This window comes from Aulostomus chinensis, chromosome 24 (assembly GCF_037954235.1).
Source record: "Aulostomus chinensis isolate RoL2024-O1b breed Wild chromosome 24, RoL_Achi_v1.0, whole genome shotgun sequence".
Lineage (NCBI taxonomy): Eukaryota > Metazoa > Chordata > Actinopteri > Syngnathiformes > Aulostomidae > Aulostomus > Aulostomus chinensis.
Genome location: NC_141343.1, coordinates 4,801,518 through 4,811,396, shown reverse-complemented (window position 1 = coordinate 4,811,396; position 9,879 = coordinate 4,801,518). Strand labels below are relative to the sequence as shown.

The 9,879-nt window shown below is 49.4% G+C and overlaps 1 protein-coding gene and 1 non-coding gene across 3 annotated transcripts in view; both read left to right on the top strand.

The window, feature by feature from the left end:
* The first annotated feature begins 291 nt into the window (after nucleotides 1-291).
* Nucleotides 292-365, top strand: trnar-ucu (transfer RNA arginine (anticodon UCU)). Its single transcript has one exon. It is a non-coding gene; the product is annotated as a tRNA-Arg (tRNA).
* Nucleotides 366-2,011: 1,646 nt separating this feature from the next.
* kirrel1a (kirre like nephrin family adhesion molecule 1a) overlaps nucleotides 2,012-9,879 on the top strand; it is a 36,063-nt gene continuing 28,195 nt past the window's right edge. The window contains exon 1 of one of the 2 annotated variants that reach the window (XM_086197600.1): nucleotides 2,012-2,499. In XM_086197600.1, coding sequence (XP_086053726.1) covers nucleotides 2,451-2,499 — 49 coding nt within the window. In that variant the 5' untranslated portion in view covers nucleotides 2,012-2,450. The remainder of the gene's footprint in view (nucleotides 2,500-9,879) is intronic. The other variant, XM_086197599.1, reaches the window with a different exon arrangement.

Genomic DNA, 9,879 nt, shown 5'->3' with positions numbered 1-9,879 from the left:
GTAAAGTTTGTATAAAGGAGAATCAGATCCTATGCACCTATTTTCAAAATAAAAGCTCCACGCTTGTGTCTAGGGATCGAAACTCTTATTTTGGCACCACGCATCTTTCTTTTTCCGTCCCAGCGCCCGCAAGCTTGACGCATCTTCCCCGCTCTGCGAGCGCGCCCTCTGGTGGCTGTGCCCGGAACCGCCAACATGTCGGCGCGGAGTGGTCCTGATGCTGCGGGGATGCGGAGAGATGCGGTGATGTGAGATATGTAAAGAGTGCCAGCCCCGGACGAAGATGGCGCAGTCTCTGTGGCGCAATGGAATAGCGCGCTGGACTTCTAATCCAGAGGCTCCGGGTTCGAGTCCCGGCAGAGATGAGTCACTCTGTGGGCCACACAGGAGGACTGTGGTTACTTTTACCAGCTGGGAACGAAGACAGAGCCATGTTCAGCCTCAGAGAGCCTCATCCTCCTCAACTGTGAAAGCTTGACTACATATTTGATTCACGTTCCCTGTTTGGTTTGGTTTCTGCTTCCTCCTGGTTAAATAAAAACCAGGACAAACAACAGAAATCACTAACGATTAATTCAGATGTGTTCGATTCAGGAGGCGCATCACGGTTCCTTTACAGAATCTCTTTACTTCTACATCTCTTGCTTCTTTATTTGAGCAGGTGTGATGAATTCCAAGCTCCTGGACCTTCACCAGGATCTGTTCCATCCCATAAAAAAACAAAACAAAATCCCACTCCAGGATGTAAATACAGAGAACCCGTCATTCTGCGTGGATCCATCACGGATGAGGCTGCAGCTCCCGCTGCACAGTGACTTCTACTGACTTTTATAAAATCACAGTTGCTGCAATTTTCGAAGATCCTGTCTTCACATATATATATATATATATATATATATATATATATATATATATATATATATATATATTAAACAACTTAGTTTGATGGAAACCCCCCACAGAAACGTCACAATCATCATTCTAATGGGAGTTTAAATCCAAAACACAAAGAGAAATGGTGAAAAACCACCACCAGTATCACAGTGCCACTGTAATATCGACTGGGTGGTGGTTCTCCTATTTGAAAAATAAATACACAACCAGCTAACCAGCACTTCACGTCTACGAAACGGGATTTCGACTGAATCCCGTTTGGAAAGAACCGCGTTATTTTTTGGGACGTTCTGCTCCAGTTGTGCGGGTAGAGTCCCCTGACGCTAGGGGGCGCGCCAACATCAGTTAACATCCTGTGTATGTGTGTCTGTGTGTGAGTGAGTGTGTGTATGTTTGTTGGGGGGGGGGGGGGGTCACGTCTTTGTAGTACAGACCACCTGACACTTACTGCATGTCCAACATCAGGAAGTAGAACCCGCTCAGTGAGAATGACTCTCTGTTTCATTATTATTATTATTTTAATTATAGATGTAGTTTGTGTGTGTGCGCGCGCGCGTTTGTGTGTGTGTGTGTGTGTGTGTGTGAGAGAGAGAGAGAGACAGCGATCCAGAGGGACAGAAAAAGGGGGCAGTGCTGTGGTTCTGCTGACGTGAGAGAGAAAGAGAGAGACGAGAGGAATGCGCTGCTAATGAGAATATGACGTCAAGCCTCAGCGATTTTAGACAGGACCGAACCGGAAGTAGCCATACGGTGTGACTTATTTTACACTTGAGAATTTTTCATTTATTTTTATTCTATGTTCGGTCGCTTTATTAATCGTAACCTCAATTTGAACAAGATAATGCGTCCATTTACTGCTGGATCCCATCAACGCTGATTTGATCTTGTGATTATTTGCTCCACTTTCGGTTTCATGACCTAAAACCTTCACTAAAACTTCAAGACATTCAAATCTTTTGACATTCTTTGTAGTCTAGGTAGGATAGATAATTCATATCGTGACTATTTATGTCAAGAAATTTTATTCTCAAACTTTCTAAAAAGTTAAAAACTAAAAAAAGTTTGGTAAATCTCACACCAATTATTTTGTGGGATTCATTTAGAAATAAAATTAAAAATAAAAGTAAAAGCAGAATTACGACTTATATAACTTTTATCTCTGTGCAGGAATTTGAGTTTGTCTGCTCTAAAACTATGACGTTTCCCAGCCAGGAAGGCGGGTTTTATTTTGAAAAACCACAAGCGGAAACGCTATGTTTCGCTGCTGTGCGCTTGTTACTGAACGTAGGAAAACGGACTGTCCCTACAGAGCGGAGAGAAGAGGAGAGAGCTGGAAGAGGAGGAGAAAAAAGCAGAGAAATGCTGTAAAAAAAACAAACAAAAAAAAAAACCACCCGAGCCGAGCCGAGCCGAGCCAGGAGGACGAGGGGAGAAGGGGGACACGGGAGGACGGTTGTCCTCGCGCTCGCCGCCGCCGGAGCCGGTCCTCTCCTGCGTGTTTGATGCCGTCCTCACGGAGTTTCCAGCCAGTAACGGACTTATCGGTCGGCTGAGCCATGAACCGGAGGCTGCTGCTCCTGAGTTCGCTGCTGAGTTTCCAAACTGGTAAGACGGTCGGTTACTGCCTCCCTCGCTCCTCCCGGTAACACGCGCTGTCACACGCCGCGCTCGCGACGGGAGTAACGGCCGCAGCTCTTGAAGGAAAAAAAAAACCGAATTTAGTGTCTCACCTCATTTTAAGCGTGTGTGCGCGCGCACGAGAGAGCTGGCCCTTAATGCTTCTCTACACTTTTTTTTGGGGGGGGGGGGGGGGGCGGCGGCGTTCGCGCGTGCGTCCAAACTTGGTTCACGCGCGCCGTCATGACCTTTTATGCATGTATGACGGAAGACACGCGGGCAGCGGTGAGCCGCTGAGGACGTGACGGGAATTACAGTGATTGACCAGCGCTGCTCTACATGCCAGCAGCCCCCCCCCCCACTACACACACACACACACACACACACACACACACACACACACACACACACACACACCTCTACCTGCTCACTGCTCATCCTTCTCATCCTCCCTCCTTCAATTCATCTCACCAGCACATTGAGGCAGCACCCATGATTCTGCCCCCCCCCCCCCCACCTGTGGGGGTGCCAGGTAGGCTATTGGCTTATGCTAATCACAGCTGTAGCAGGGTTGCTAGGAGACAGGAGGCTGCAGGACCCGGACAGGGAGGATGGATGGATGGATGAAGCTACCTGTTTGATATCTGCGTGGTGGCGGCGTGGCTGCGCGCTCCCAGCCAAGCTTCTTCCATTGTCTACCTTGGCTGACCGGGAGCGTGCGGGGCGGGCGGGCAGCCCACCACGCCATCATAGGTGGTGGTGGTGGTGGTGGTGGGGGGGGGGGGGGCGTGTTCAGGGGAAGGGAAGGTATGGAAAGGGATGATGTCACTGTGTCTGCAAGGCTGTGTATGACTGCGAGCGCCTCTGAGGATACAGATGGAGGTTGCTGCTCGTCCACGGAGCAGGCGAGTCTGGATCAGAGCCCCCCCATCGATCAAGACCTCTTGTTACTGTCACATGCTGTCGACCTGTTTGTCCACACTTACAGATGTGACACACACACACACACACACAGCTCCTGTGTGTGTAGCCATGTGTCCTATTGTGTGCTGTACTGTTAGCAGTGTGTAATCCATTATCTGTCAATGTGCAGCTCCACACACACACACACACACACACACACACACACACACACACACACACACACACGCCTGCTCTCAAAGGCTCTCCCCCAGACAAGATTAGCAGGCTGTATTTTATTCAGTTAACGTTGTTAAACAGGTTGTGCCTGAGCACGCCCGCACACACACACACACACGCAGAGGCGCGTGCGGGGCACCGACGTCATGGTGGATGCCGCTTCCAGAGCGCGTTTCTCTTAAGAGTGTGCAGGCGCTTATCTCTTCATTACACAAGTAAAACAGTATTTCATGCTCTGCAATTTGCACACAAGTAATTGCCTACCAGTGCTAATGATTGGACGGTTATTAGCCGAGCAGCTAATTACAGCTGTGGTGGATGGATGTTTTTAAGTTATTAACTGCAGCTAGGACGTCTCAGCTAGCAGCTCCGCACTGATTGATTTTGGCCTTGAATCTACATACCAACCTAGTAATAAGTCCCAAGCAAGTACAGCCATTAATGCAGCTGTTAAATGTTACTGCATAATCAATCACTGCAAACACACTCCTCTAACTTCCTAATGAGTAGGAGAGCCTTGAGCTTAAACTCGCACCTATAGGCCTTTTAAATGCTGACGCCGGCGAAGGCTGCGGTGCAGGTGAGCCTCCGTCCTTCTGTGTGCAGCAGGGCCTGAGCCGTACTCCCCAGCTCTGAATCACACGGCTGAGCCGTGAATCAGAGACCTCAGACGGATTCCTGCCTCGGAGAGTCACAGGGTCCTTGCACCCAGGAGAGGGAGGCTTCCTCGTTGCTGCAGAATAAGTTAATGACTCAAAATAGACGATGAAAAATGGAGGAAGGGGAAAGAATCCATCCGCTGACCATCCGTCACATCCTGGATGGATTCTAGGTGGCGCTCCTCTGGCCCAAGCGCAGGGACACAACTTACAGTCGTGTCCATTTGCTGGAGGAGAGGTGACGTGTTGTCAGGGGAGCTGCTACAGACACGCTTCTCTTCACATGATGGCGGGAATGATGACGGCGCCACCTACAGTCCTGTCAGGAAGATGTCCCTGTGTAGAAAACTATTTATAGTGCACCGAAGCTGTCGGAACGATGAGAAACTATTTTGCCACTTTTGTGGAGTTGATCTTTGATTCCATCTGAGTTTTCCACTGCTAAAAGTTTGGTTGTTCCAGGATCGAAATGAAGCCGATTCACCAAAAAGCCTCTGTGATTGCCGTCAGCCAGCGAAGGGGCAGCGGCGCAGGCTCCGATGCTGCGTACGCGCCTGCTGCCCGCCGCCGGCTTCCCTTCTATTAACACATTTCTGGCATTTCTGTCCCGGCGGGTGTTTGTCAGCGTGACTTGTTGGTTGTTTGCTTTGGGGCGTTCCTCTGGACAAGAGGCTCCTCGAAAGTGGCTTTTGTTTTTTGTTGTTTTTTTTTGTTTGTTTGTTTTTTTGCAGCAGATGATCAAGAAATTTCATTTGATGATTAATTGAGAGATAACTTGAATCCTTTGAGCGTCCTCAACAGCTACGTGAGTGTTTCTCGAGTGAAGCCCCAGGATTTAAAGCCCCCCTAATCTGATTGTGTTTGACAGGCCGGAGGCATCGAAGTTATAAAAAGAAGAAACAACAACCCCTTAAAAAAGATTCCTGTATGCAGAGTCCCCCGAGCGAGCCAGGCACACTTTATCACATCTGACTGAATCTATTGGCCTTGTTTTCCAAAAGTGCACAGCCACATTCTGCAGAGAGGACCAATTTGGGGTGATAGAGGTGGGGGGTGGGGCGCTTACAGAAAAACCTGGAGTGACGACGAGCGGGACAAAGAGGGGTTCTCTGGCGGGCAGGTGGGTGAAGCCGGATCGAGAGTGATTTTTGTTTGTTTTAGAGCTGGTGAGGTGGTGGTGGTGGTGGTGGTGGGGGGGGGGGCAGTGTTGTAGTATGTGCTGGATGAAAAGCAAAGCTGGGAGCGAGGGACAGAGGAGGAGGAGGAGGAGTGGTTGGTCGGCCAGTGGCAGAGAGAAAGGGACTGTTACTCAGGCTTGACTGCTCCCTCAGTGAGGACAGTGAAGCTGCTCATTCAGTCAGAATATGGTGGAGGCCGGTTCAAAGGCTACGTTTACGCTGGAATCAGGAGCGGCTGAACCCACATCTGAAGTGCCAGCCGGCCTCGTCCTCGCCCCCCATCAGTGTTGCTCTTTTACTATCCAGACTTCTCTCCCAACACCAACCTCTTTCTCTGCTCGCTAAACGCCCCCCCCTCCTCCCGCAAATCTTTTTTTCTTCTCCCCCCTCCTCATCCTCGTCCACCGCTTCTCTTTCCATCTACCCTGTTCTCTCTTTTGCTTTCTAATAAGTTCCAGATGTGGTTCTTGCATTCCTCTGGTCGGTGGAGAGAGAAAGAGGAGAGGGGAGGGAAATCAGGGGGAGGAATGAGCTGGGGAGGGGGTGGCACATGAATTAAAACAGGGAGCACATGATGAGGAAGAGGAGCTCATGTACTGTAACACACATACAAAGAGAACATACAAACATGAAGGGGTGTCGGGGGAGGGGGGGTGTCGGCACTGTAACCTCAAAAGTTTCGGGACATTCTCCCCCTTCCTCTTCCTCCTCCTCCTCCTCCTCACCCCCTCCCTCTGCAGGAATGTGGCTGACACTGATGATGTCACTTCATTTCTCCGCTCTCCCAGTTTCTGCTGCTCAACAGGGACAGGGGTGAGGGAGGGAGGGAGAGATTTAACTTGCTCCATCCATCTTCCCTTTACGATAACAACATTAGGGTCAGCCGTCCAACTAAATCAGTTACCGCGGCAGCACAACACTCTGTCTCCTCGTCATGTAATTTAAAAGCCCACAGGGTAAATTGTTACGGACTACAAATAATGAGTGAGCCATCTCTCCGTGGTTCTAATCATCAATGACTTGAAGTCCAGTCATTAAAACAATGCTGCGCTGCAGATGCTTTATTTAGCCGCCGACGGCCCGGCCAGCCTAACGATACCCCTGAGCTTACCTTGACTCACTTTACTCACGTCCGTACCTCAGCTAGCTCACATTCTAGCACAACACGGCTCGATACGTCCAAGCCTGGCTCACCTGGACCCAGGCTGCATGCGGCCCCTCTCGGTCAGCCCCGGCTCGCACGTACAAGCATGTTTTCTTTGAGAGTGTAGCTTTAATTTTGACCTCTTGTCCACGTGTAAAGTGGTGTTCAGGTCACTGAAAACTGACCTGTGGTGAAACGCCTTGTGAAACAGCCTGACTCGATGTGGACTCGTAAGTAAATTCATGAGTCCGACTGGAATCCTGCTTTTCTTTTTTCTTGCTGTTGGAGATTCAGGACTTGTCCAGTAGTGGAACACCTGAAACCAGAGGCGCGTCACATGATCCGCATGTCACCAGCACATATTGGTCATTTTTTGAATGTTTGTTTTCCTGGCCAGTATTTAGGTCAGCTCAGTTTTGCTCGCATCTCCTTTTCTTTCTCCTTATTCAACAGTCAGGTTCATACGTGATTGATGGGCTTTCCCAAATGTTTCTGAAATAAAGACTTTTTTCCTCCTCCAAATTCACAACCTTTAGATGTGTTTTTCTGAACCTGCAAATGTTAATTGAGTAAATCTGATGATGGCGCTGCAGCACAAACTGAGCCATACGGAGCTTCTGCCCGACCACGTTGTCACATGACGGTAATGAAAAATAAAAATCCCGGACTTGAACAAATATGACGAGACGCACGAGAGCGAGGTCGGTGTGGCTGCTATAATTCATCACGCGGATTTTGATTGACGTGCCTCGGTGAATAAACCCATTCTTCCCTATTCGTGTGTCCTGGGACGACGACAGTAGTCCAGTTAATCAAGCTGCAGTTACTCTCACTGTGTGAGACCTTGACGCAGGCACCTACCTTCCCTTTGAGTCATGGCGTGTCCTTCCCTGATTGGTCAGGGTCCTATCACAAGATCTTAAATTCTGTGTACTGAGACACTGCAGGTCACAAATCCAAGCCAAGTCTCCTGTCTCCCACTCTTTTTCCTGCCTTGCTTTCTCAGGGTGGACCATTTGCCATGCTCATCTTTTACAAATATCCAGGCCAATCAAGTTCACGTCTCAAGAGGCTAATAACAAGCTGGCGTACAGCTGATGCAGCAGCGCTGGCATGTTTGCTAACCTGGTTAACTTCAGTGAGACAGGTCTGTGTCACCTACTCTGTAGAGAACTTCTTTAGTTTGGGAGTTTTTGGCTGCAGTGTCTCTGTCCTTGCATGCAAGGGGACGCTTGACTGAAGGACATGATTCTAAGTGGCATAAGGAGAGAGTCCTGAAGCCTGAGTCCGTCTCAAGACTCACCAGGATGAGTCCAAGTCGAGTCCCCAGCTCTGCGTGTTGCATGTTTAGACAAGTAATCATGGACGGAGATTTCTTTTTGTTTTGAAATGTGAGGTTGGACATTAATGTTGGCTGACAAGGCCAGTCAAGCCCTTCCTCCCCACGTAGGGAAAACCATTGGGACGGACGGGCAGTGCAACTGGTCTGGACCTGGAAAGTATTATTACATGCTGAAGAAAAAGAGTTTCCTCATTTGCAACTATGGAGTCGTAGAAGTCCCGATCGACCAAAAGCATGCTAAAGAACAAGCTCGTAGCCAAAGCCAGGGCAGCTCAGGAAGGAATTCTATCCTTTCTTATTGTTGTTCGTCTGAACCACGAGCTTCAGGTCAGAGTTGAGGTCTGACGCGGAGCTCCGTATTCATCCGCCGGGCTGAATGTTTGAGGTATGAAAAGACGGCAGACCTCCATAGTCTGGATGCCGGTTCTGGTTGCTAGCAGCCCAAGCAGCCCTCACCTTCAGAGAGGCCTGTACGTCGTGGTGATGTTGGCAAGGGGCTGTGCATGAATATTACTTCGCTCTGTGGGGTCAAGGCCCCAAGCTTTTATGGGATGGTTTGTGACAGATGACATTGCAAGAAGCTACAGTACATACCAATAAAATTAGATTGCACTGGATTCAATTAGAGCAGACCTTGGAGGAGGTAATTTATTGATGGGATGTCGCTTGTAAAATAGTCCCGCTGGATTCCATCATCACGCCATACTGTAATGTGAGGCGGATTGGCAGACCATCTGAAAGCTGTCACAGTTAATGTTGCGGATGTTTACTTGCTTGATCACATGGCCTCTGATGGCAGAGTGACTTTAAGAATGGGTCGCTGCCCAAAATCAATGGGGAACCACTGCTGTGAATTATTGATTCATTATGATATCGATTGTGGCAGCTGAATTCAGCGCCACACGGCACACGACTGCAGAGTAGCAGCTTGATTTGTACATATCCCCTTGTTCAAGCTGATCCAGAGGACAGCTATTGTTAGTTCTGGTCACCCTTGGTTACTGCCGAGCATTCTTTGTCAGACGCTCAGGATGTTGGCTGTTAAAAAGGCTCGTGGATTACCAGCGGCTGGCCGGCTTTCCAGCGCTTGAGCATATTCATGTGCTCGTAATGTGTCAGATGCCTCGTCCGTGAATTATCATATTACCCACTGCTGATCCTGGGGTTGCCATGGCCACTGTCTCTATCATTGTGTCAGTGGTCCTCGCCGGCTGTAGCCATGGTAACAATGTCTGTAACAGAGGTTTGATACAAAAATGCTCTTCAGATGTGAAATGTGTGTATGAGAGGAGCCCCAAAGAATGGAAGGGTGGTGCACACACACACCCACACACACACACACACACACACACACACACACACACTATCATGTATCAACACGGACAGACAAAGCACAGGACTAATCCTTCCCGCCATTTCCAAATAAAACCTGTTTCCACAGCAACCATTTTGATTGTAAAACAGGGAGGTAATGGGGACCGGCGGAGGGCATCAGCAGCAGAGGTGCAGGGATGAGGAGTGCCCAGGACGGAATCAAATGTTAGGTGCATGGAAGGAGGAGGAGGAGGAGGAGCCATCGTTTCTAAGTAGATGCCTTGCAGACAAAAGGAAGTGGATGGAGAATGAGAAGAGGGCAAGGCCACAAAAGGGAGAAGAAAGAGCGAGGTCGCTGACTGCTAGTAAGGGGGAGGGCAGCAAGGTAAGATGACAGCGGGAAGGAGCGAGCAGGCAGACAATGCGGCAGACAAAGGCGAGGGTCTCTCTCTGGTTCTTTGGCCCCTCCGCTCTAATCGTCCCTCCACTCCTTCGTCTCCATCTCAGGAGTCACCTTTGTGTTTGAGTGACACGGTGTCAGCAGGCTCAGTGGGCCGCCCCCTTTCACTCCCTGCCTTCCTACATCTATGT